Source organism: Mustelus asterias, chromosome 24 (genome assembly GCF_964213995.1).
Source record: "Mustelus asterias chromosome 24, sMusAst1.hap1.1, whole genome shotgun sequence".
Taxonomy (NCBI): domain Eukaryota; kingdom Metazoa; phylum Chordata; class Chondrichthyes; order Carcharhiniformes; family Triakidae; genus Mustelus; species Mustelus asterias.
The window spans coordinates 33,863,784-33,890,521 of record NC_135824.1 but is presented as its reverse complement, the minus strand read 5'-3'; the positions used below and the strand labels follow the sequence as shown (position 1 = coordinate 33,890,521).

Here is a 26,738-nt window from a genome sequence, read left to right as displayed (position 1 = left end):
TCTACTTTCAATTAATTTTGTCACCTCCCAGCCAATAAACAGCACGGGGAGTCGTGCTAATTTTGACAAGCAACGAAAGGTGATCTGTTTGGTGACCTTCAGCAAGACTGGTCCAATAGACTGCAAATGAGATAACTGATTTCTTTCATAGGTCCTCTAACCTTGCATTGTTTACAGACATGGAGCCTACAATTTCAGTATAGATCCATGCCTCTCGGGAACCTGTGAGGTCCCCTTCTGATGTGCAAGGACAATGGAGTCAAATGTTGGTTTTTTTGCAGAGACAGCGATAATGGGCAGATTTAAAAGAAACAGGGACAATATCTGAAGAGAGAAAATTGTTAACAAAATCAACAAACAAAAAGACCAGGAGAAGCTGGCCAGTCATCAGTTTAATGCAAATAAGGTTGGGGGGATCAGGTGGTGAGGCTTGTGGATACGATTCCGGCTTTGAGTGACTGTCTGTGTGGAGTCTGCACGCTCTCCTCATGTCTGCGTGGGTTTCCTCTGGGTGCTCCAGTTTCCTCCCACAGTCCAAAGATGTATAGGTTAGGTGGATTAGCTATGTTAAATGCATGGAGTTATGGATGGGTGGGGGGCCTGGGTACGATGCTCTTCCAGAGAGTTGGTAGAGATTCGATGGGCCAAATGGCTGCCTTCTGCACTGTTGGGATTCTATGAATTGGAGAAGGCATGAGATGAGATAGACGAGAAACTAAAGAAAGATGTGAGTTCACAGATAGAGCGTGGGAAGGCAGCATTAGAGGAAGTTCTTGTTGGAAAAGTGTGTGAAGGAGACAGGACAGAGTGAATTAACGAGGCGGCTTGTGGTAGAGAAAAGAAGCAGAGGCAATCCTTGCATTCCAGGATGATCCTAAACTAGTCAGTAGCTTTAACAAACAAGAGCAGGACCTGATAGTGATTTATTTGATTTAGGCGGCACGGTAGCACAGTGGTTAGCACTGCTGCTTCACAGCTCCAGGGACTTGGATTCGATTTCCGGCTTGGGTCACTGTCTGTGTGGAGTTTACACATTCTCCTCGTGTCTGCGTGAGTTTCCTCCCACAGTCCAAAGATGCGCGGGTTAGGTTGATTGGCCAGGCTAAAATTGCCCCTTAGTGTCCTGAGATGCATAGGTTGGAGGGATTAGCGGGTAAATATGTAAGGATATGGGGATAGGGCCTGGATGGGATTGTGGTCGGTGCAGACTCGATGGGCCAAGTGGCCTCTTTCCGCACAGTAGGGTTTCTATGATTCTATGTGGTCCAGTCAGATCTGATGGTAGGTGGCTAAACCAGTTGTCCATAATATTGTTTCAAGCCTTCATCCTTTGGGACATATGGGAATGAGTATGAGGGCCATACCAAGGAACAGCCCGCGAAAGAGAAGAGTTTTATTGTTTGGTACAGAGATTGAAAGGGGAAAGAAGTGGCAATATTGTGGTCGGAAAATTATCATATTTGAGAGGGCGGTAAAGAATGATGATTTTGAATAAGACACGAGGGATGGAACTAGGCGAGATGCTCAAAGGAGGAGAAAGTGCCAGAAAAGTAGGGAGTCAGGTCAAGGTATGATTTGGTAATAAGCGGCACACTGTCCCATCCATGGAGAAAATGGTGGAAGGTGTAGCCATGCGCCGAGGCTGCCATTGTGGTGCCAGTGTAAGCATCCACAATATGTAAATGGATGCCAAGGCTTTCGTTCATAAGTGAACCAGAGGGAGATGCGCAGAGGGGCAGTGAGGTATGATCCTTTGTTAGAGTCTGCAGGGGTTAGCAGCAGAAAGGGTGAGTTGGACAGGAAGGAGATTGGCAAGACTCGCTCCAAGTGGCTGCACTGGGTGGGAAAGGTGATGAGAGAAATAGGATAGAGCAACTGGAATTGCTGCTTGCCGTGAGTCAATGCCTTGTACCTCCATTAGAGTGGAAAAATTCTGTTTGATCAATTTCTGTTTAACTTAGTTATTCGTTTGAAAGAATCTCTCTCTTCATTGCTTCTGTTAAAAATAATGCATTAATAAACATGCTTCAAATGCTTTCTCCGCTGCTTTAAAAGTGGAAAACATATTTGTCTGTCTCTTGCTGATTGTCTGTCTCTTGCTGGTTAGCTGTCAAAATTTGCGGGGGTGTAAATGCCTTGTATTAGACATTGTCACGTGCACAGTCTGTTAACATTGATTTCGCCCTGTGGTGCATCAGCAGTTTCAGACTCGAGAAATATTCATGGACTGATTTCCTAGTCAGACAATGAAACCCGGTGTCTGATTTCTGTTGTTTAAATTTTTAAATATGGAAAATCAGGTGCTGTGGGCCTGCGATCATCCAACTTTTATTTCTTTCTGTCCAGCTATCCCCCAAGAAGATGAGGACTGGGCCTTCTGTAGAAGCTTTGGAGGGCCGAAGGGCCTGTTTCCTGTGCTGTACTGTTCTTAAAAATAAGTGTCTTGTCAGGCTGCTTCAGACTATACTGAGATGCAAGTGAGAGACTGGAGTCACGTGGTGATGGCTGGCTTCTTTTCTTCAGGAAAGCAGTGAACCAGTTAAGTATTTACAACAGTCCAGAACTCGCCATGGTGGAGTTCAAATTGTCAACGTCTGGATTTCTGGTCCAGTACCATAGGACTAAGCTTCAGTTTCCCAACAACACTTGTCCTTACTCTCAAGGCCTGGATACAGGTGTGCATTAAACAGACAAGTGCAATTTTTTAAAAAACTGTTCCTTTCTCAAAGTTACAAAGCCAGTGCTCAGAGTCGATGGGGCAATCCCTTAATCCATCTCACTGCTTGCTCTAAAAAAACAATTCAAATTGAATCCAATTCATGGTCCCCACAAGAGATCCAAGCTGACAAGAATAGGCATGCACCTGATCTTGGGCTTGATCTGACCGACAACTGATCTTAGCCAAAGGGCCCAGAAGCAATAAACAAGAGCAAAAATTGAAACTAAAGGCAAAATACTGAGGATGCTGGAATCTGAAACAAGAACAGAAAATGCTGGAAAATCTCAGCAAGTCTGACAGTATCTGTGGAGAGAGAATAGGAGCCAAAATTTTGAATCATCCAGACACAAAACATTGGTTCTATTCTCTCTCCACAGATGCTGTCAGACCTGCTGAGATTTTCCAGCATTTTCTGCAAAATTTGGGACTTCCTGATTATGTTTCAAATTATCATTACATTACCCATGACTGCGACAACTTCTGTGAGAAAAGCATATTCTGACAGACCTCTTTAAACTGAGTGTTGGCATTCTCATGAGAAGTGGTTTTCAACAGTGTGACTATACATAGCAAAATAAAATCATTAATTCCAAAGTGCTCTAACAGCTTCAATCAACAATTCCTAATTTTGATTGCACATAACAAGTCAGCTCCTTACATGGCTTGAATCTTTAACTGCTCAAAACTGGTTTCCCAAATGACGTCATTGACATTCACAGTTAAAGGAAATGTACATGTTGTCAGGATAACCAGCCTTGTGCCCAGCATAATCACCCCCGAGTCAATAGGTTCTGGGGTCAAGTCGCACTGCAGAAAACCGGGTGCACTGAGGGAGTGCTGGTCTGATGGAAGTGCTGTCTTTGAGATGAGGCCTTCAGAGGTACATGCAAAACCCCACCGCACCAATGGAGCGGTGGAGTTCTCTCCGGTGTCCTAGCCAATACATATCCCCCATCGAAAAAATAGATTAAAAGCAAATTACTGCGGATGCTGGAGTCTGAAACCGAAAGAGAAAATGCTGGAAAATCTCAGCAGGTTTGGCAGCATCTGTAAGGAGAGAAAAGAGCTGACATTTCGAGTCCAGATGTCCAGCTTTGACAAAGGGTCATCTGGACTCAAAACGTCAGCTCTTTTCTCTCCTTACAGATGCTGCCAGACCTGCTGAGATTTTCCAGCATTTTATTGATAAAAAATAGATTATCTGATCATTATCACATTGTTTGTGGTGTGAAAATTGTTGCTGTGGTTCCTACATTGTATCACGACAATAAAATTTACCTAGTTGGCTGAAGTGTGTTTTGGGAACATCTGGAGGTCATGTGTCATAAGTGCAAGTCTATAGTCTGCCCATCCCCCCTCCCAAGTCCTTGGTTTTAAAAGAGCATATTAATGATAATTCATCCTTCAATTCTAGGAATTTTTGTAAGATGTACTGTGTATCACCTCAGTTAGATAAACATCTCTAAAACTCTCCAACCTTTGTAGAATATTGAGAACCCACACCACATGGAATTTTGTTTACCTCCCAGTGACTGAACACCAGCTGCGGGCTAGCTAGGCCACTTGTCCGTTTCCTGATTTCATCAGCAAAGCCAAAGCTCTCTGCGACCGGCAAAATGGCCTTGATTATGAACATTTCTGTCCCTTCCTTCATCTCTTCCTGCAACACCCGGCCTGCACGCTTTGAAAGGACTGCGTAGACCCGACCTGTGAAAGCATAAAGAGACTCGTTAAAACACGCGTCTGAGAAACGTGAAAGCAAAATACTGCGGATGCTGGAAATCTGAAATAAAAGTAGAAAGTGCAGGAAATACTCGGGTCAGGCAGCATCCGTGGACAGAGGAACAGGGTTAATGTTTCAGGTCAACAACCTTTCAAGCTTACAGAAAGATCAATGTGACTCCATTTGCAGTAAGTAGCAGCCACTGTACAAGTTTGTCTGATATTATAAAGGAATAGCCATCAAAATAAACACTCAAGTCTTGGGTACATCAGTTGCGTTTTTCAAGCCAAAATTAAGCTCTCAATCTGATCGATTGCTATTTAGTCAGGAAATGCACTCCCGTGAGGTAGAGATGGTTCTGCCAATCATTCTTCTCTCTGAAACGGACTGTCTATCTTGGGTTTGCTTGACTGAAGACTTTAAAACTTGCCCAGTAAAGCTTAGAAAATTTACTTGATTGAAATTGAGATCTGCAGTTCCAACTTTAGAGCTCATCTTCATATTCAAATCACTGCACAGATTTCCCCCTCCGATAACCTCCTCCAGCCCACCTGCAACTCTGGTCCTTTTATGCAATCTCTACTTCCGTTGCTCCACGACTGACTTTTACTCTTCTGGGTTTGTAAGGTCACGGTATCTTCTAAGCTCTGTACTGTTTTCCCTAAATTTCTCCACCTTTTAACTTCTACCTAAAACTTGTGTCTTTAGCAAACCTTTGGTCACCTGTCCTTTGTGACACAGTGACAATTTTACCACCAGGATGGTTTTTGCAGTGTTAAAGGTGCTTTGTAAAACCAAGCTTCCCTATGACTCTATGCTGTTGTTAAAGCTGGATGTTCAATTCTCTACCTTTAGATCATTTGACCAACCTACTATGCAGGCATCGACCACTACAGGTCCAAAGCTCTTGTTGCTTTGTTCGCAGAAGCAAGGGAACTACATTTAACTTGCTGTCAAACCAGACTCATCTGACAGCGTAAATGCAGTGTTAACTTGTAACAGAATCAAAGTCCAGGGATCAGTGGTGGAGATTTCAACTCTACCCTTTCTTTCCCACTCCCCCAAACCCTCCCCGGTGTCATTCTGACACTGATGCCACCGTAAGTGCTGACTGCAGTAGTGAAACCACCAGCAGAATTCTGGCAGAAGAGGCCTAGTTAAGTTCAAATGTTTGATATTTTTAAGTTTTCCTACAGCCCAGGAGGAATTGGAGTGCTCCTCTATGTGACCCCTGCGTCAACTGGTAAACTACGTCAGAGATTGTTGTCGTAGGTCACGGTGGCAGCCTAGTGCCAACTAGAACCGAACTCCTGCCAAGGTCCTAGGTTCCTTCTACGGGATTCTGGCAGGAGTTTGAGGTTGATCATTTAAATGAGGCCCAGAATAATGAGTTAAAACTCTGAATGCTGCCCACTTTGACTTACAACACCAGGTTAAAGTCCAACAGGTTTATTTGGTAGCAAATACCATTTGCTGTTGGACTTTAACCTGGTGTTGTGAGACTTCTTACTGTGTTCACCCCAGTCCAACGCCGGCATCTCCACATCACTTTGACTTCCACAGGCCACACCTGCACATAAAATCGAATCTTGTGACTTGCTGCTTGCACATCTTAAATTTTATCAGCAAAATGATGCTTCTGTAGGGTTTTTTTTTTCAAAGGTACATAAATATAAAACAATCATTTAAAGATTCTCTCAATAAAGTCTTACATCGAAAGCCAAGAGAGCACTGAGGCCTTGAGCAACTCATGGATAAACACCTCTGTATTTGGAAAAGTAAAAGATCTTTCAGCTTTCAAGTCTAATTTCTCCTGAGTACTCATTAGAAGAGAATGGTGCTAAATGATGGCCAGGCTATAGTCAGAAGGAAGGATATCGAGGAATAGATAGGGTACATTGTGGAATGATGCTAGAAATGGGGAGGGGGGGGGGTTAAATTTAGAAGGAAGGTCGACAGAATGAGCTTTTTCACTGGGGAATTGAATGAGATTATTGAAAATTATGGAAGTGTTTTTCAGAGGATACTTTTCAAAGGTTGGTGAATTGGCAAAAAGGTACTCGGCATTTGAATCATCCATAAAAAGAGGAAATGTAACCTCGCCAAGGCTAGTCCTGGGGTACAACATTGCTTTATTAAAACAAATGTGTCCACAGCTTACATCAATTCAAGGCCTGTGTTCTGGACTTAGAGAACCTGCGGTGGTGCAGGTTTTAAACTCCCACCGCTTGTCTCTCATTGGGCATGCTTCTGCTCGCTGAATAGGGAACCTCATGTTCCACAAAGTCCATGGGAGGTCTACTAATGATGTCCCATGTCTTTTATGGCCACTGTAATACCCCTTCCCTTCTGGATGTATAAGCTATGTTCCCTCTTTCTGTTCCCTCTTTCCAACGATATGAAAGCACAGCCCTGATTCCGTAAGGGACATGTCACACATCAGGAGGAGTTCCATCAGGGACAGGTCACACATCAGGATGAGTTCCGCAAGGGACGTGTCACACGTCAGGATGAGTTCCGCAAGGGACGTGTCACAAGTCAGAAGGAGTTCCTTCTTAGGATCAAAATGGACTAACAAGTTTGATGGCAATAATTCTTGTTTTACCTTGTTGAAGGCCTCAGCCTGGGATGCCTTCCATGACTATCTTTGATGCTTCAGCGGCAGGGTGTGCAAAGGGGCCAGTAAGATAGCTAAGGCCGGAATGAATTTCCTGTACTAGTTCACTAATCCTAAGAAAGATTTAAATTCTGGTATTCTTTGGGGCCGGTACCACCTTGATGGTCTTTATTTTCTCTTCTACAGGGTGTAAATCTTTTGCATCCATCCGATAACTCAAATAAATTGCCTTGTTTGCCTGAAAGGCGCATTGTTTTCTCTTTAGACAGATCCCAGCTCTTGAAAATCTTTTTAGCACCTCTTCTAGGTTTGCTAAGTGCTCTTGCTCTGAAGTGCCCGTGACCAGGGTCCAGGTATACTACCACTTTCGTAACCCCTCAAGTATGTTCTCCTTTGTCCACTGGAATATGGCACATGCCAATGAGACCTCGAAGGGCAGGCAAGTATATTCATATAAGCCCTTGTGTGTATTATTCATAATGTACTTATGGGATGCCTCATCTAGTTCAAGTTGAAGATAAGCATGGCTCATATCCAGCTTGGTGAACATTTGGCCACCAGCTAACTTGGAGTACAAGTCCTCAATTCTGGGATAGGATACATGTCTAACTTAGAGACCCAGTTGGACGTTAACTTATAATCCCACAAATGCAGACTGATTTATCCGGCTTGAGGACGGGGACAATAGGTGTGGCCTATTCTGTAAATTGTACGGTCTTATTATGACCAGATCTTCCAAGGTGCCAGAGTTCGGCTTCCACTTTCTCCAATAGGGAGTAACGGACAGGACTTGCTCTTCAATATTGAAGTGTGGCATCGGGGTTTGGCTTGGGCTCCTCTTATCTTCCCAAGTCCTTCCTGAAAAACCTCAGGATGTCCGTTAGTGACCTCATACAGTGCTCCCCCACCTCGCCAAAAGAACTCCATCCAATTTAACCTGATTTTCTGGAGCCAATCCCTCCCCATTATGCTCGGTCCTTGCCCACGCATGACAACGAATGGGAGTCAGGCTGATTGTCTTAGTGGTTCATCTGTATCGATGGCTAACCTGGCCTTTGTGTTTTCCAATTTCAAATGTTGAATACCGGTTTGGAGATAAGTTATATCCTGCAGCCCAATAATAGCTCCTGTGTCCACCTCCATTTTCAATGGCTGTCCATTTACCTGCAGTTCTAACCTAATTTGGGTGACCTTTTTGTCTACTCCTGCAACTGTGCCTTGGCTGTGTGGCCTGGCTGTGCCTACGACAGTCCAATGTTTGGCACATGCAACCTTCCAGAGTATGATCTCCTCCACATTTGGGGATATCATTGCGTTTCCTTGACTGCTTGGTGACACGAACTGGGCTTTGCTATTCATAGAATCATAGAAACGCTACAGTGCAGAAGGAGACCATTCGGCCCATCAAGTCTGCACCGACAACAATCCCACCCAGGCCCTATCCCTGTAACCCCGCATATTTACCCCACTAATCCCTCTAACCTACACATCCCAGGAGACTATGGGGCAATTTAGCATGGCTAATGCACCTAACCCGCACATCGTTGGACTGTTTGTAGTGTATTGTGGTGGAAACTTGGACATCTTACTTGCACAGGCACCCTCAGTTGAGGAATGGATCAATGTTCCTCTCCCTCACCAGAGAATCTCGCTTAGAAACCTCCTTTGCAGCTCTTGAGCCCCTTTATCTCTACTTTGCAGTGACAGGGCTATTTCAATAGCTCTATTTAAATCCAGATCAGGTTCTGCTAATAGTTTCTTTTGGATTATCGAGTTGTTCATTCCATACACCAATTTCATTCAGAGATGATCCAAATTCACAACATTCTGCCAATACTGCAATTTGGCCAAAAATTCTGGAATGGACTCCCTGGGGGCTCTCCCTGTTGTACTAAAGCAACATCTTTGGAGTATAACAGAGGGCTTTGGATCGTAGTGGGGTTTTTAACCAAATCTACAACTTCATTTAAAGTCTTCGAATCAGGGGTACCTGGGTGAGTCAGGCTTTTTATTATGCTGAACATCGGAGCCCCATGATCCATTCTGTCTTGCATCTCCCCCAGTGTTATTTCCCTGGACAAAGTAGCACATGTACCCGATGTATTGGGCCCAGTCTTCTCTGTTCGTGCCATAAGGCTCGAACTTACCGAAGAAAAGCATTTTTGCTTTATTTTTCTTACAAGAGATTAAATGCTGCTTTGCTGCTCAATGATAAAGGTTACCAGGAGTAGAAAAAGAAAAAAATCTTATTCATCTTCGTTGCCAGTGTCATAATCTCGCCAAGGCCAGTCCTCTGGTACGACAATGCTTTATTCAAACAAAGGACAGGCTGAGTCTGCGACTCACAATAACTCAATGTTCTGAACCTATATAACCCTGGTCCAGGCTGAGTGCGTGAGTTTTGCTATTTGAGATATATATATATAAATGATTTGGAAGAAGGTGTAACTGGTGTTATCAGCAAGTTTGCGGATGACACGAAGATGGCTGGACTTGCGGATAGCGAAGAGCATTGTCGGGCAACACAGCAAGATATAGATAGGCTGGAAAATTGGGCAGAGAGGTGGCAGATGGAATTTAATCCAGATAAATGCGAAGTGATGCATTTTGGAAGAAATAGTGTAGGGAGGAGTTATACAATAAATGGCAGAGCCATCAAGAGTATGGAAACACAGAGGGACCTAGGTGTGCAAGTCCACAAATCCTTGAAGGTGGCAACACAGGTGGAGGTGGTGGTGAAGAAGGCATATGGTATGCTTGCCTTTATAGGACGGGGTATAGAGTATAAAAACTGGAGTCTGATGATGCAGCTGTATAGAATGCTCGTTCGGCCACATTTGGAGTACTCCGTCCAGTTCTGGTCGCCGCACTACCAGAAGGACGTGGAGGCGTTAGAGAGAGTGCAGAGAAGGTTTACCAGGATGTTGCCTGGTATGGAGAGTCTTAGCTATGAGGAGAGATTGGGTAAGCTGGGGTTGTTCTCCCTGGAAAGACGGAGAATGAGGGGAGATCTAATAGAGGTGTACAAGATTAAGAAGGGGATAGATAGGGTGAACGGTGGGAAGCTTTTTCCCAGATCAGAAGTGACGATCATGAGGGGTCACGGGCTCAAGGTGAGAGGGGCGAAGTATAACTCAGATATTAGGGGGATTTTTTACACAGAGGGTGGTGGGGGCCTGGAATGCGCTGCCAAGTAGGGTGGTGGAGGCAGACATGCTGACATCGTTTAAGACTTACCTGGATAGTCACATGAGCAGCCTGGGAATGGAGGGATACAAACGATTGGTCTAGTTGGACCAAGGAGCGGCACAGGCCTGTTTCCTGTGCTGTACTGTTCTTTTGTTCTTTGTTCTTTTAAACTCCTGCCACTCATCTTTCATTGGGTGAGCTCTCGATCGCTCAATAGGGAAGTCCGTATTCCATGAAGCCCATGGGGAGATCTATTAATGACTTCCCCCTGTACTTTATGGCCACAAAACAGGAAGATAGTAGAATGATTTGCACGCAAGGAAGGTTGTAACATCATTTAAATAGGTAAGTGTAAAAATAATTGAAAAGAATGCAAACAGATAGAAGAACACCGGAATGGAATCAGTTCCGGCTGAAGAGTTAACATAGACTCAATAAGCCAAATAAATACAACGATTCTAGACCTAAATCTTCGACATATAGGAGGGGGGAGTGGAAGCGCAGGAATGTACATCTCCAATGGAAACATTTAGAAAGAAGTTGCAAGAGTTCTTCTCAGACATAGTGAAGCAAGTGACACAAGCAGTGAAGCAAAAAGGGAGACTATTGCAGTGGCACACTAGCTGATGCTTCCTTGCATCCAGGGATATATTACCCATAGCGAGGAAGGCATCAGGCAGCTCATTCGCCCATGGACCCAATTGAGGCCCTTACGTGTAGAGCAAAGGGTTAATGTCAGAAGCATACATCATGCTGATGTAATAATGTTAGATCACACAAGTGAGGAGAGAGAGAGAGATCTGGAAAGAGGAGAAGCTCCAACCTTGTTTGGAGGTCCAAAAGAGCATGATCACAGTGTCAGAGCAGCTCCCAGAGTCTGACAGAATGAATGAAAAGCTCGAGTTTGCCAAACCTACAACCAAATTTCTAGGTCACATTGTACAAGCCACTGGAACCAGTTGATCCACAAAAGCAATCAGAGAATTTTCACAACCCAGCTTCAAAGATTCCACCGGATGGTCAACCAAGTGGGCAAGTTCATACCAAATTTAGCAGAGGTCAATGAGTCCTTAGGACAGCTGTCGAGACAGAATTAACAGTGGTGCTGGAATGGGAAGCAGCAAAATGCTTTCAAAAGGATTAAACAACTTTTAATCTCCTCTATAATTATGGCACATTATGACCCAGAACCACTGACCATGGTGGCAGCAGATGGTCAGTAGGGACCATCAACAAGTTAGGGGGCAGATTTACTTCAAATGCGGAGAGCAGGCCAGTCTAAGTCACGAACAGAAACAGAACGACGATACACCACAATAGAAAAAAAACACATTGACGGCTAAGTGGGTGTGTGAAAAATTCTCAGGCTATGTTGCAGGATTGTGTTTCAAAATCAAAATGGGCCATAAGTCATCATTCTGAACATGAAAGAAATTGTGAAGATGCCACTCAGAATCCAGCGGTTCAGATTAAGGTTGAAGAGGTATGACTCCGTCACAGTATGTGCAAGGAAAATGTCAACAAGTTAGTGGTCACAGTATCATGAATACCATCAGGAGCTGGACAAGAGGCTTTATACTTCATTGAAGATGTTGAAGCATATATGTCCTGAATCACTCAACACTTTTCAGCTACTGTAAGGAAATTAAACAAGCCCAATAATAAGATGAAAGAGGTCTCCAAATCTGAGGCTATTGTAAGGTAGGATGGCCAGTCTCTATCCACACCAATACAATACTAAGGCAGTACTTTGCACCTTACTGTCATTGACAATCAATCAACAAGCAATCGCTGCCATGGCACTTTAGGCCACTCCCAAGAGTGTAAAGGAGACATCGATGGTGTATTTCTTATTTGTACACAGGATTGATACTGGCCCTTTTTTTCTTCAATCTGGGCATCCAGACCTGGCCACCAAAAATAATTCTTTCACCCGGACTAAATCAGGATTTCCTTTACGTAGTTGTTCAGGAACTCTTCCACGCAGACTAGAAGGAATGATCATTCTGATTCTCCACAATAGATACTCACCGGTCAAGTCAAACCTTCTTGACACAGATATGGGGCAGGATTTTATGGCCTCGCTCGAGTGAGGGTGGAAATTCCGTTGTCCGTCCTTCACCCGTTCCGACTCTCTGGCGGGCGGAGCGGTAGAATTGCAGCAATATGGTTTCAAATCAGGATGCGGATGTTATATTTCAACTATGGTTCCTTTCAATACCATATCCATCACCTTCCCCAACACGATATCATTTCTGGGATTGCATGGTGGCACAGTGGTTAGCACTGCAGACCCACTGCGCCAGGGTCCCGGGTTCGATTCCCGGCTTGGGTCACTGATCATGCGGAGTCTGCACATTCTCCCCGTGTCTGCGTGGGTTTTCTCTGGGTGTTCCGATTTCCTCCCACTGTCCAAAGGTGTGCAGGTTAGGGGGATTAGCGGGGTAAATATGTGGGGTTACAGGGAAAAGGGCCTGGATAAGATGCTCTGTCAGAACGTCAGTGCAGACTCGATGGGCCGAATGGCTCCTTATGCACTGTAGGGATTCTGTGATTCTATGACAATTTTATATCCTGTAAAGGATTCTTTAAAACAATAGTTTGAGTAATTAAGACTTTGGGGTCTGAATCTTTTGTGAAGGGGAAGGGTCCTTAGTCTCTGGCATAAAAATCAGAAAAGCCCACCTATGCTTGACCGGCTCACCCGACAGCCCCCATGGCTTGATCAGTCACACCGAGACACTGCAGCTTAATATTCTTCAACAACTTCACCACGGTTATATAAGGAATAGCAAAATGTTTGCGCGAGCACAGCAATCGGTTTGACGGCTGAGCAAGATAAGGTAAGGGTGGCAGGTTTCCTTGACTGAAAATCATTACTGAGCCAATTGGGGTTTTAATATAATCCAACAGCTTCATGGTTGCTTTTACTTGTACCATAGAATCATAGAGTTCCTACAGTACAGAAGGAGGCCATTCGGCCCATTGAGTCTGTACCAACCACAATCCCACCTAGGCCCTACTCCTACAACCCCATGTATTTATCCTGCTAATCCCCCTGACAGTAGAGTCAATTTAGCATGGCCAATCAACCTAACCTGAACATCTTTGGACTATGGGAGGAAACTGGAGCACCCAGAGGAACCCCACGCAGACACGGGGAGAATGTGCAAACTCCACACAAAGTGATCAAAGGCCGGAATTAAACCTGGGACCCTGGCGTGTGAGGCAGTAGGGCCACCTTGCCGCCCAAATTTTTTCTCCTGCAAGTAATTTGTTTTTGTACATATATCTCAAAATGTTTGAACCATCCTGAGCTAACTTCACTCTGCCCATAACATCTGCAAACCAACTTTTAGAGGGGCAAAAAACATACTGATTCATAAAAACAATCATTCTCTTCCTGTTTCTCCAGACGTTGTTCTTGGTTAAAGCTGTCTCTCTTTATTTCTGAGTGATTCTTATCTATCTCCTTTCTATTATAGAATCATAGAATCCCTACAGTGCAGGAGGCGGCCATTTGGCCCATCAAGTCTGCACCGACCACAATCCCACCCAGGCCCTATCCCCGTAACCCACTTATTTACTCTGTTAATCTCCCTGATACTAAGGGGCAATTTAGTATGGCCAATCAACCTAACCCACACACCTTTGGACTGTGGGAGGAAACCCACGCAGACACGGGGAGAATGTGCAAACTCCACACAGACAGTGTCCCAAGCCAGGAATTGAACCCAGGTCCCTGGTGCTGTGAAGCAGCAGTGCTAACCACTGTGCCACCACGGCACCCTTTCGCAGCTTCTGGCTTGCCTGAAGAAAGAATTCAATGTTTTTCACCAATGATCAGTCCAATGATTTTGGCAATGAGTATTTCACTCATTGCTCCATTTTATTTAATAACACCTTCTGGCTTTTCAGATGCTTGACCCCCAATTTACATCTGTCCTTAATCTCTCAATCGCATGTCCATCCTATTCCTCATACTTCTAAACGACTGTCTTATTGCTTTTACATTGTTAGTTTCTGAAGTTATTGCAACTGTTGTTGACTCTCAAGTCATCAATTACCATGAAAGCTCTGGACTTATCCACAATAACTACTATATGTATATGGCATGACCATTCCACTAAAGATCTTACTGCTGTATATTTGCATTACTCATTTTTGGACCAATAAAGTTAAAGTTTATTTATTAGTCACAAGTAGGCTTACATTCACACTGCAATGAAGTTATTGTGAAAATCCCCTAGTTGCCACAATCCACTGCCTGTTCGGGTACACCGAGGGGGAATTTAGCATAGCCAATGCACCTAACCAGCACCTCTTTTGGACTGTGGGAGGAAACCTATGCAGCCATGGGGAGAACGTACAGACTCCGCACAGTGACCCAAGCCGGGAATCGAACCAGGTCCCTGGTGCTGTGAGGCAGCAGTGCTAACCACTGTGCCACCCAATATCTATTATCATAATCCTATATGATATAACAGACATCAGAACATTTAATAATTTAGGTTGAAATTATCAAGTTAAAGTTTTAAATCACAAATTTGCATTTATATAGCAACTTTATACGTAGATCATTTTATCACAGCAGCATACTTAGACAAATATTCACCCTGAGCAAAAGAAAGATGTTAAGATAGGTGACCAAAAACGAGGTGTAAGAGGTGGGTTTTAAGCTTTATCTTAACATAGGAAAGAGAAGCTGATGGTCAAAGAAGTTTCGGGAGGGAAGTGCATAGATGGCTGGAGGCACAGTCGCCAATGATGGAACAACAAAGTTATGGAAGCTAGTATTGGAGAAACACAGAGATTTAGGTAGTAGTGGAAGCATTTACAGTGATGGAAGGGAGAAAGGTCACAGAGGGTTTTGAACACAAGGATAAAAATTTGAAATGTGAGGCTCTGGTGCGTGGGTGATGGAATTAATCAAGTCTAGAAGTAGCAAAAGCACAGACTGAGGGTTTCATCAGTAAATGGGCTGAGGCAGGGATGGAAAAAAAGTAATTCTCTAAAATGAACATCTCAGTTGTATGACATGATGGGTGAAAATTTAGATGGGAGAATAATTTATTTCCCTAATCATTGCGACAGCGTACAACTTCTATTTTTGCTTCCAATTAAATCAGTAAAGGACTATTTCGACAGACATTCCTTATTCTCTGTGCTCTTTCCAATTCAAAGGTCGATTCTGTCTCCCATAAAATCCATATAGATGATATAAATTGTGTTATTCAAGACTGGATAATTTCAGTACAGTGCCCAGGTATAAGTAGGGAAAAAGAAACAGGAGGAAGTCAGATACATCACACTACAAAATAGATAGACTCAGCTTGGTACAAGGACTGCCTCCAGCGTAACTAGACACAAACATTGGTGTTAGATGGCATTAATATTCCTGGTTGCTCAAACCTCAAGCTCTTGGTGAGGGTGCACAAATGCTACTTCCATCAGTGGACAAGTTTTCTCCAGAAAGAGTTAAATTCAAAGCAGAGATAACTGTTCCCTACAATTCTTACCTAATACTTCGGCAGTTGCCATGATTTCACACGTGTACATTGCTGCCATTAGCCGCTGAGGCCGTGCCTGGAATGCAAAACGACAAGCTTCCTTCATTGTAGCAATGAGCTGGCCTGAGAAAGGACCATAGCAATCTGCAATCACCACTTCAGAGTTACACTTGCCATCTGCCATGCTCTCAGCTGGAGTCCGACTACCCTGGTCACCTTGTCCTGTTGAGCTTTCCAATATGGGCTCCAATTCAGAAAGGCTATTTTCACCTGAGGTTACCTGCTGCTGTAAATCCTGTGCCTTTGCTGTTTGTCCTTCAGTGGAAGATTGATTGCGCGTTTGAACAAGTTGCTGTACTTTACTCATGTCCCATTTTTCTAAAATGAAGCAAACACCCATAAGAGGTTCTTCACACACAGGACCTGAAAGCGTAGCCAATTGAAATCCACTGATTATACTGTTGTCAAAATCCTTGTAGGTGCCCAAGTCCTTACTGGTTTTGTCAAGACACTGCCACATGGATGGCCGATGGTAATTTTCTACTCTATTTAGTAAAATATTAGGACCACAACGGCGTGGTCCAAATGATGAAATTTGGTCCATTGCATTTCTCCATTTTCGGCCTACGAAATTCTCCTCCAGCTTTTGCTTAAACTTTTGGACAGCTTCAAGAGTTGTTAGATTGATCTTCAGAGCTTCTCTGCCCTCTTTTATTGAGAGGTTGAACAGCTCTATTGTACGAATCAAATCACCGTTTTTTTCAAGTAGCTGTGTCACTGCTTCAGGAAGTGGCATGGCTCTCACACTGAGAGTGGACAACTTATTGGGTGTATTCAAGGTCACAAGTCCATCCGAATCCACAACCACACCTTCAGGATATTTATTCTGGTCCTCCTTCTTTTGATGAATGACAGCGACCTTTTGCTGCGTGCCTATGTCTTCATTTACCATGTCCACCTTTGGTGGTCGAATGATGATCTCTCTGAATGGAACAATTGGTTCCGATGAACTAATTTCAACCTTTGCAAACCTGCAACAAGAAAGAAATGCTCATATTATGTAATGTTGAACAAACTGACCATTGCTTTTGATAAGTTTCCAAACAAGATGCTTCTTTACAAGAAAAAAAGTCTTCAGTATTAGTTGTAACAACTGAGCTAGATTATGAACAGGCTGGAATAGTGTGGACAGAAAGCACTTAGAGGATTTTAGCTTTGTTGGGAAATCAGTCACCAGGGATTGGTGTTGGCACTGTTGCCTTTTACGATGTTTGCTAATGATGTGGATGTAAGCATTGGGAGCAAGTTGCACATGAAGATATCTATGTGAGTTTCAAGACTGCAGTTGATGAGATAATGCTCGATTGCTTCAGATGGATTTAATTTATTGGGGGATTGAGCTCATGATTGGCAAATGCTGTTTGATTTGAAAAACTGCAGTGTTATACATGTGGACAGGGTGAATATTCAACATACATATGCCGAGGAACCAAAAAATGGAGGAGCTGCAGAGAGAAAGTAATCTGGGTATTCTAGTATATGGATCTTGAAAGGTTCTTGACCACTGCTATAAGACAATATTCAGAGTGAATCGAGTGTTAGGATACATTTATACTACTGAGTATAAGATGAGACAATTTTGTCTTTGTACAACATCTTGGTCAGGCCTAGTTGGAAGATGTTCAGTTTTGGTTTTCCCACACTGATTGATTTATTATTGTCACATGTATTGGGATACAGTGAACAATATTCCTTCTTGCGAGCTGTGCAGACAAAGCATACCGTTCATCGAGTACATAGGGGAAAAGGAAAGATTAGTGTTCTTGAGGGTTTGGAAAGGGGACAGGGGAAGGCTACCCAATTAATGCCCAGTTTAAAGCATCTTAGTTATCAAGATGATCCAAGGGATCCGGAACTTTACTCTTTAGATAAGTGTAAGCTTAGAGCGTTTTGATTTGAGGTTTAAGATGATAAAGTGAATGGATTTTCCCCCGAATTGAGTTTGCTCCAATTAGGTTAGGGAGAATCAGGTGTCACAGTTTTAAGTTGTGCAAGGACAGATGTAGGTTAAATGGGAGGATGTGCTTCGCTTCCCAGGGAATAGCAAACCTTAGGAACTGGCCGCTGGCTTGTGCACAGGATGCTGATTCACTGAATTCCTGCATGCAGGAGCTGGGCTTGTTTCTGGCTCAGGAGATCACCTTGTAAAATAGGTTAGGCACTTCATGGAATTCCAGGCTGAGGTGACCTGCTGGGCCAGTTTTCATTGCCTGGGGGACAGTGGAAGGTATCAGAGAGCAACTTCCTTGATTATGTCCCCAAAATTGGGCTGGATCTGTATCTGGAATATCGCCTGTACTGAGAGATCAGAAGGGGTGGTGTGGAGAGTCTGTATGTTGTGATAAATAAGATATCACAATTGGGCTGGTTGGACCAGGACATCTTTTAAATCCAACATTTCTTTGTATGTTCATAAATGTAGTAGAATTGTCAAATTACCACCAAATTAGTGAAGCTCTGTTTAAAAAAATAGAAAATTATAGCGAAAATAAGCAGAAACCATTTCCAGCAACTCAAGATTTAGTATCTGGGAGACATAGATTTAATTAAAGTTTATTTATTCATCACAAGTAGGCTAACATGAAAACTGCAATGAAGTTACTGTGAAAATCCCTTAGTCGCCACACTCCGGCGCCTGCTCAGGTACACTGAGGGAGAATTTAGCATGGCCAATGCACCTAACCACATGTTTTTTGGACTGTGGGAGGAAACCACGCAGACAGGGGGAGAACGTGCAGACTCCACAGACCCAAGCCGGGAATCGAACCCGGGTCCCTGGTGCTGTGAGGCAGCAGTGCTAACCACTGTGCCGCCCCACTGGCAAAAGAACCAGAGACAATATGAGGAATCTTCTTTAAAACACAGCCAGTTATTATGATGTAGAATGTGCTGCCTGAAAGGATGGAATAGGATGATTCAATCATAGCTTTCAAAAAAGAATGGGATAAATGCTTCAAGGAAGAAAAAAATTACAGGGCTCGGGGGAAAGAGTGGGGAAGTGAGATTAGCTGAAACATCTCTAACGAACAGTATACGCAGGCATAATGGGCTGAATGGCCTGCTTCTTTGCTGCAGCATCTTATAATCCTATGAAGAGTGGTGCAGCACGTGACTGCATTGAGGAACAGTACTTTGGACGCAGGACTTTGCTTTGATTTCAAACATGAGGACAACGGGTGGATATGACCAGGAACGGATCATTCCCTGCAGGAGCGAAACAAATGTGCATGTAGCTGACCCACAGATCTCTAAATTGTTCTTATACAACAGCAGTGCTATAACTCCACAATCATCAGTGAAGCAGTATTTAAACCACCACACCCCATGTGTTGCACTTGAAATGCTTTGCGCTCCATCCAAAACTCAGTGGCACTAATCGTAGATTTTTGCAGCGATGCTCCCCGCTTCAAACTGCGAGTATGTTAGGCTCCATTATTTGGCCTCAAATGCATATCACCTGATTATTTTCTCAAATCGATGGGATCCAGTGGGTGTGGGGAGGAGTGGGAAAGCAATCTGCTCTCCAGCACTCAAGCAGCCATTCAAAGCATTCAAAAAGAAATCTCACCCCATAAAGAAGTGCTTGCGTATGCAACTTCCATCCGGATAGCTTTAGTTTCTGGCAGCTTGGCTGCAGAGTGTGCCAGCTGAGGCTCAGCTCCCAAATCCTTCAGTTCCACAGCTGAAAGTAAGTTGGGTGAGGGCTGCATCTCCAGCATTAACAGCAATCACAGCTGAGACAAACTTTACACTATCCAGCTAATCCATCACTTTTCGTTCCAGGCACCAGACAATGACATATGGGTTACATAGGCAAACATGAGAATGTTTAAAGCAAAAACATTTTAGAAGGCTGTATATTGAAGGAACTCTAAAGTTAATCAGCTTCTCCAGAATGTATGTGAAAAAGATTAACTCGGTCTCGAGTTGCGTACAATAATGAAATTGTTGATTAATCATTGCAGTCAATCACCATTGATTAATCTATAAAGAGGCAATGAAACTGCCCTGGAAGGACTTGGAAGCTATAGATCCAAAATCACCTGCTGTTCCTAAGTATGCCTACATACCATATGTCATATCCCAAAATACTGTATCCCAACATATTTTCTGAAGGAAATAAAATTTTCATTTGAATCAATGAATGCAATCTGCTCCACACAGAGGCCATTCCATATATTTACTGGCTCACTGAAATTAAGATGTGGAGTCGCCAGCGTTGGACTGGAGTAGGCACAGTAATCAGCCTCACAACACCAGGTTAAAGTCCAACAGGCTTATTTGTAGCACGAGCTTTCGGAGTGCTGCTCCTCACTCATCTGATGAAGGGGCAGCGCTCCGAAAGCTCGTGCTACCAAATAAACCTGTTGGACTTTAACCTGCTGTTGTGAGACTTCTTACTGTGCACTGAAATTAAGTTTCTGCAGATTGGATTGATAGTGTATGCCATGTCCTTTCATTTTTAGCTTGGGGGAAAACGAAACAGCTCATCGTGATCCAAGTTACCTCGTCCACTGAAAACATCAGTCATGTCACCTCTCAACCTTCCGATATACGATGAGACAAGCCCAATTTTCATAATCATCTTCATAATCCAATCCCTTCATCCTCTTAATGATTCCGTACCCTTTCAATAGCCACAATATCCTTTTGCAGCAACTAGAACTATATACAAGATTCTAAGTGTGTGCAGGAAAGGCCGTGTTTAATAATTTGTCCATGGTTTAGTTGTGTGTGATGATCAAGTAATCAAAGTATATCAATTATGCTAATCATAGAATCCCTACAGTGCAGGAAGCCGCCATTCGGCCCATCGAGTCTGCACTGACTACAATCCCACCCAGGCTCGACTCCCATAACTCCACATATTTACCCGGCTAATCCACTGACACTAGGGTCAATTTAGCACGGCCAATCAACCTAACCCACACATCTTTGGACTGTGGGAGGAAACCGGAGCACCCGGAGGAAACCCACGCAGATACAAAGAGAACATGCAAACTTCACACAAACAGTGACCCGAGGCCTGAATTGAATCTGGGTCCCTGGCGCTGTGAGGCAGCAGTGCTAAGCACTGTGACACCGTGCCATCCCATAATGTGATATTCTGTTTAAATGTAGCCAATGTAAGACACTATATATTGCACCATGCGAGCCTTTGTCTGTAGCTGCAGCCTTACTCAACAGGATACAGCATGGCCCTAGTTCTACTCAAAGTGCTGTGAAGTCAGTCATTGCTGAGCGCTTCCAAGGATGGAAACATCATACCTCCTAGCCATTAACACTGATCAGTTATACAAGAGTTAGAAGGTCCTATTGTGTGAAGTAAAATAGTTTTAGGTCGGTTCACTGTCTGTGTGTAGTCTGCACGTTCTCCCCATGTCTGCGTGGGTTTCCTCCAGTTTCCTCCCACATGCTGAAAGACGTGCTGGTTCGGTGCATTGGCCATGCTAACTTCTCCCTCAGTGTACCTGAACAAGTGCCGGAGTGTGACAACTAGGGGATTTTCACAGTAACTTCATTGCAGTGTTAATGTAAGCACACTTGTGACAATAAATAAACTTTAAACTTTAACGATGTTGGGAGCCAGTGTTCACTGCATTTTTACACTTACTACAATTCACTTAATACATTGTGAAACTTGTGACAACATACTCGTACCCAGAGTGGTCTGTAGCTAGCTGGAACCACAATTTCCTTTTAGCTCTCCCAACTCCAACTAACGATTATAATCGAGCTCTGAGATCATCTAGACGCGAAACGTTGGCTCTATTCCTTCCCCACAGATGCTGTCAGACCTGCTGAGATTTTCCAGCATTTTCTGTTTTTGTTTCAGATTCCAGCATCCGCAGTGTTTTACTTTTATAATTATAATCGACTTCAGTCTTGCAAAAGTTAGAGTGAACCCCAGATCTTGCATGTGGTCCCCCCAGTAATCTATTAAGCAATAGGATTACACCACCATTTCATTTCAATATGACTTTTAAGTACATCTCCAAAACTTATTTTTTTTTTACCTACGTCCAATGAATATTGTTGCAATAGCTTCTATTTATTGTCAATCAGGTTTCCTGGATCTCTTATTTCCCATTTGTATTGTTTCCTCCATTTAAGTGATACCTGGCTTCCTAGCGGGCAATTAGCTAATCCCTTGTGGCTAAAATTCTTTGAACTACAGTTTAATTATTACTCATTATCATCATCAGTAGACAATTACCTGCCTGCACACGCTTAGTCCAATTGTGGTTGTATTCATTGCTCCAGTAGTGCCAGATTAGGCTGAGTTTGATTAATTTCATCTTCTTTGTAAATAGTTGTGATGGTAGGGTTAAATAGCTGGAAGTAACCCAGCAGCAATTCACTCTGCTACCTTGTAGAATATAAGGTAACTTTTGCAATAACTCGCTGCTTTGCTGGCAATGCCTTTTTGTTGGCTTAACTTAATGTAAAGTAAGTATTACTGTTGCTCCTTGAACAGGGCAGACATACTACATCCTGTGCTCCTCCAGCGGCAACATGTAAGTAACCATAGTCTACAAAGGAACATAGGCATCCCTCTCCTTTAAAGAAACAATTGCTTTTTCATGGACAGAGTTGGGAGTGAACTGAAAGCCCTGTACACTTTCCCTTTTCATCCGTAATCTGGATGTGCGTGTGTGTGCATGTGTGTGCGCGTGTGCTCAATTTAATTAATTGCAAGCTTGTTTAAATAGAGAGGGTTATTATTCCTGCATTCGCTGAGTCTAAATGCTACGTCAATCACTCAGCACTTTTACAGACTCAAGAAAAATAGTTCCCAGCCACATCAGTGGCACAGTGGTTAGCATTGCTGCCGCAGTGCCATGGACCCAGGTTCGATTCCCGGCTTGGGTTACTGTTTGTGTGGAGTCTGCACGTTCTCTCCGTGTCTGCATGGGTTTCCTCCGGGTGCTCCGGTTTCCTCCCACAGTCCGAAAGACATGCTGGTTAGGTGCATTGGCCATGCTAAATTCTCCCTCAGTGTACCCAAACAGGTGCTGGAGTGTGGCGACTAGGGGATTTTCACAGTAGCTTCATTGCAGTGTTAATGTAAGCCTATATCAGATCCTGATGTGTGTAATCTGTGCTATGTTCCTTGAAGATTCCGGCTGAACTTTGGCAAAAGGGAGCAGAGTTAAGTCAGGAAAATCCTTGTTTGACCAAGGCAGTCAGAGATGGCCAGGATTGAGCCCAGCTCACAGTGGTGAGCGGGCCTATGCTTATGTGATGTTGTAGGCATCGAGATGATAGCTGTCATTATGAGTGAAACTGTGGATGACGGTCTCAGCTCCCCAGCATTGATTTTTAGTGCTCATTTTGATGAGTTGCGAGATATCCTAAAGAGAATGGATGAAAGGGAGAAGAGAATCGTGTCAATCAAGAGGGCAGTTTCCTTGATGGGGGGCTCACCTTCAGCCCTTAGAAATGCTGCTGCGTGGCCTGCTGTATATGCTGGCTGACTCAGGGAAAGGGGACTGGAAAAGGGAGTATTCCATGTGCCCAGTCTCCAGAGGGGAGCTGGAGATGAGTTTCCAGCTGAATTTGAGAGTTGGCTACCATGCTTTCACAATCTGGATTTGAGGGCTGGGGGTGTCTTGAGTTCGATGAAGCGCATTGTATATCCGGTTTTCAAGGCTTGGGATCAGTGGAAGACTATGACCCCTTACGTTGTCTTGCCTTCGTTGTTCATCTAGAAGGGTTGGAGGTGGCCGGATGTGCCAGGTCCTTGTCACCTGTCGGGGCCTAGGCTTTTCTTTGCCGGGGCTTCAAGACGACTCCTTGGCAGAGGTGCAGAGGCTTTGTGACACTGTGGATGGATCCTGGATGTTGCTTGATGATCCTGTCATGGCTTTTGCCTTTTCAAGCACCTTGTTCCATTGAGATTATAATCCTGATTTTGTGATGTTGTCTTTCATCCTGACAAGAGTGAATAACATACAGGCATAGAGGCATTTGCCGTCTGTTATCCTGTTATACTGTGAAAATCAGGATTGTCTATTTTTTATTTTTGATGGTGTTCATCCACTGGCGTGCTCTGGCGGTGGAACGAGTGAGGCCGTAGTTTGTTAGTGGGTCTCCTTCTTTCCAGGAGTATGCTGAGTTGCTTGTATGACATGAGGGTTGTGCTGTATTTACCTGGTTTGTTTTTGTATGTGGTGTAATCCTTACACTTATGCCCAGGGAGTAGTCTTCACTTTATACAAGATGAGTAGTGCCACAGCAGGGTGGCAGGTTGGTGGTTTTGTACAGAGATGATTGGTATGGCCTTACACATCCTCGTTTGGGTGAGCAGAATCCCCCATTAGGGGTTACGTTTCTCTTTTGTAATCTTGTTGTTCTGGGAGTTAGGAATCCTTGCTTGCTTCCTGAGAAAGTACAGACAGATCATGTATGCAGGAAAAGGCTAGGTTTTTTTGTCATTGGCATCTCTGGTGTTATTGGAGTGGAGAAGGATTATTTTCTGGTGTACGTCCGGATGTAGATGACTAATCCTTGGATTTCTAACCTTGTTCGGTTGGTCTTGTATTTTGATTTGGCTGTGCGGGCAGTGGCGGTGGTTACTTCATTACTTGGCTCATGGATTGGATGGTGGGCATATCAGCCATTGTTAGGGTTTCTCTGCTGTGAGGAAATGGATTGAATTGCATTGATAGCAGGGCCTGGATGGCACCTCTGCAGTACCTAGAGAAAGGGATAGTTTGCTTTGTCCAATGTATAAGTGATGTGAATATTTTTGGCATGTTGGCCCTTATTTTAATGTGTTGTTGAGAAGGTTAGGGCAGTAATAGCCGTGTTTGTCTGAGTCAGGTGGACGGTATGTTGAATGGGGAAGTAGGTTGCCCTCCCCCAAGATGTCCCTTTTGGGGGCTTCTGACTGCTCTCCTTTTTGAGATTCGATTCCCTTGAGATGTAGTGTCCTGTTGGTTGCAGAGCCCGAGTTCGAGTCTGGGTGCTTTGGTTCAGTGTTGCTGTAGTCCCTTTTCGGTTGGAGATTAGGCTGGTTTGCATATTCCCCCTATCTGCGTGGGTTTCCTCCAGATGCTCTGGTTTCCTCCCACAGTCCAAAGATGTGGTTAGGTGGACTGGTCATGCTAAATTGGCCCCAGTGTCCCAAAATATATAGGTTAGATCGATTAGCCATTGTAATGGTGTGGGATTAGGGGATAGGGTGGTGGGAAAGGGCCTGAGTAAGACTGTCTGTCAGAGAGTCGGTGCAGACTTGATGGGATGAATGGGCTCCTTCTATGGTTGGAGGAGAAGGTTGCCTCCTCCATTTGGTCCAAAATGGAGAATTTCAATCTGCCTGTCTTCTAGGTTGGGTTCCCTGGAACGGGGATGGGGACGGGCGTGGAGGAGGACGGGGAGGGACCGGGGGGAGTGGGGTTCCTTGTGAGGACTATGCTGCCCTATTTCTGGTATCCTCGCAGTGAAAGTGCATTACTTCCAAACCTTTAATTCCAAATCATCAGGGTCATACCCATTCCTAAGTCACTAAAATTGGCTCTTTTGAGTTTTGAGAAAGTATGTAATTAAAACATTATTATTGTAATAGTTACATCTGGGTGTATTTTATGAATCAGTAATTTACAAAGCCATATCTTGAGGATGTTGTTCATTTTGGTGGTCTGTGCTAATCATTAAAGGGAATGAACTGAAGCTGTGACAACCGTCTCTCCCTCTCACCTTTCTCGGAGGTCATCCAAGCAACGCTGTAGGTGCACCTCTCCAGCAGTTACTAATACGTGCTCTCCTGTCTCTTGGACGAGCACTTCCACACATGGGTCAGCCTGGTTAAGCAGCTTCATTCCTCTCACCAGCTGGGGCATTTCACCTGGATGAGTAAATAAAACAAATCTAAAAATGAAGAAGGCGCAAGGTATAAACTGCAATCTGCATCAACAGATTACTAACTCACACCATTTGTTTAGATACCAGGTATGCGACTTATGACTCAACTATGATCCTCACTACCCTCTGTGGAGACTGTCGGCAAGAACTGGCTCCACTCAAAAGCCTACGAATTCCCTCAATGTAAATCCCCATTTCATACAACGATTGATTCTTTATTGGCACTAACCATTAATTCACAATATTGTGGTGATGTATGTCACTTAAGAACATTTTGTGCATTTTTCCCCATCACAACTGGCTGTCCAATATATCCTTTTTGGAAGTAGGTCCAAAAAGCAAAAGAATACAGCCTTAAATGCCATTCTTTTTGGAAGAAGACAACCAATGCATCCACTGTTTCCATGGTCATCTCCTTTAATACTCTGGGATGGAGATGATCAGGCCCTGGAAGTTTATTGGTTTTCAGTCCCATTAATTTCTCCAATAAAATTTTCCGAATAATACTAATTTCCTTCAATTCTTTCTTCTCACTAGACCTTTGATTCCTTAGCATTTCTGCAAAGTTATTTGCGACCTCTGCAAAGACAGAACGAAGTAAGTTGTTTAACTGCTCTTCATTATAAATTCTCCTGTTTCAGACTGTAAGGGACCTACATTAGTCTTCACTAATTTTTTTCATACACTTATAGAAGCTTTTACAGTCCACTTTTATGTTACTTGCAAGTTTAATCAATCTCTTTTCCTTTCTTAGCTGAATACCTACTTACTCTAGCAAGTTTATAGGACTCGACTTTGGTTCTAATATTATCCTTAATGTATTTTGTAAGCCATGGTTGGACCACTTGTTTTGGTTTTGTGCCAGAAAGGAATGTATAATTGCTGCAATGCGTAAGTTTGTTTCTTCATTATCAGCCATTGCCTATGGTACTGACCTTCCCTCATCCTCCACTGGACTGCTCCGCTGCCCTTCCTGACAACTTCTCCCACTCCGACTATCCTCCCAATCCATCCCCGACGACCACCCAACCCACATCGATCCTCGACCCATCC

At 43.7% G+C, this 26,738-nt stretch overlaps 1 protein-coding gene across 1 annotated transcript in view; it reads right to left on the bottom strand.

The window, feature by feature from the left end:
- Positions 1-26,738, bottom strand: part of efl1 (elongation factor like GTPase 1) — a 338,480-nt gene that overhangs the window by 55,664 nt on the left and 256,078 nt on the right. Inside the window, exons 17-19 of the mRNA XM_078241003.1 lie at positions 25,521-25,668; positions 15,768-16,789; positions 4,242-4,426 (exon numbers count right to left, since the gene is read on the bottom strand). Coding sequence (XP_078097129.1) covers positions 4,242-4,426; positions 15,768-16,789; positions 25,521-25,668 — 1,355 coding nt within the window. The remainder of the gene's footprint in view (positions 1-4,241; positions 4,427-15,767; positions 16,790-25,520; positions 25,669-26,738) is intronic.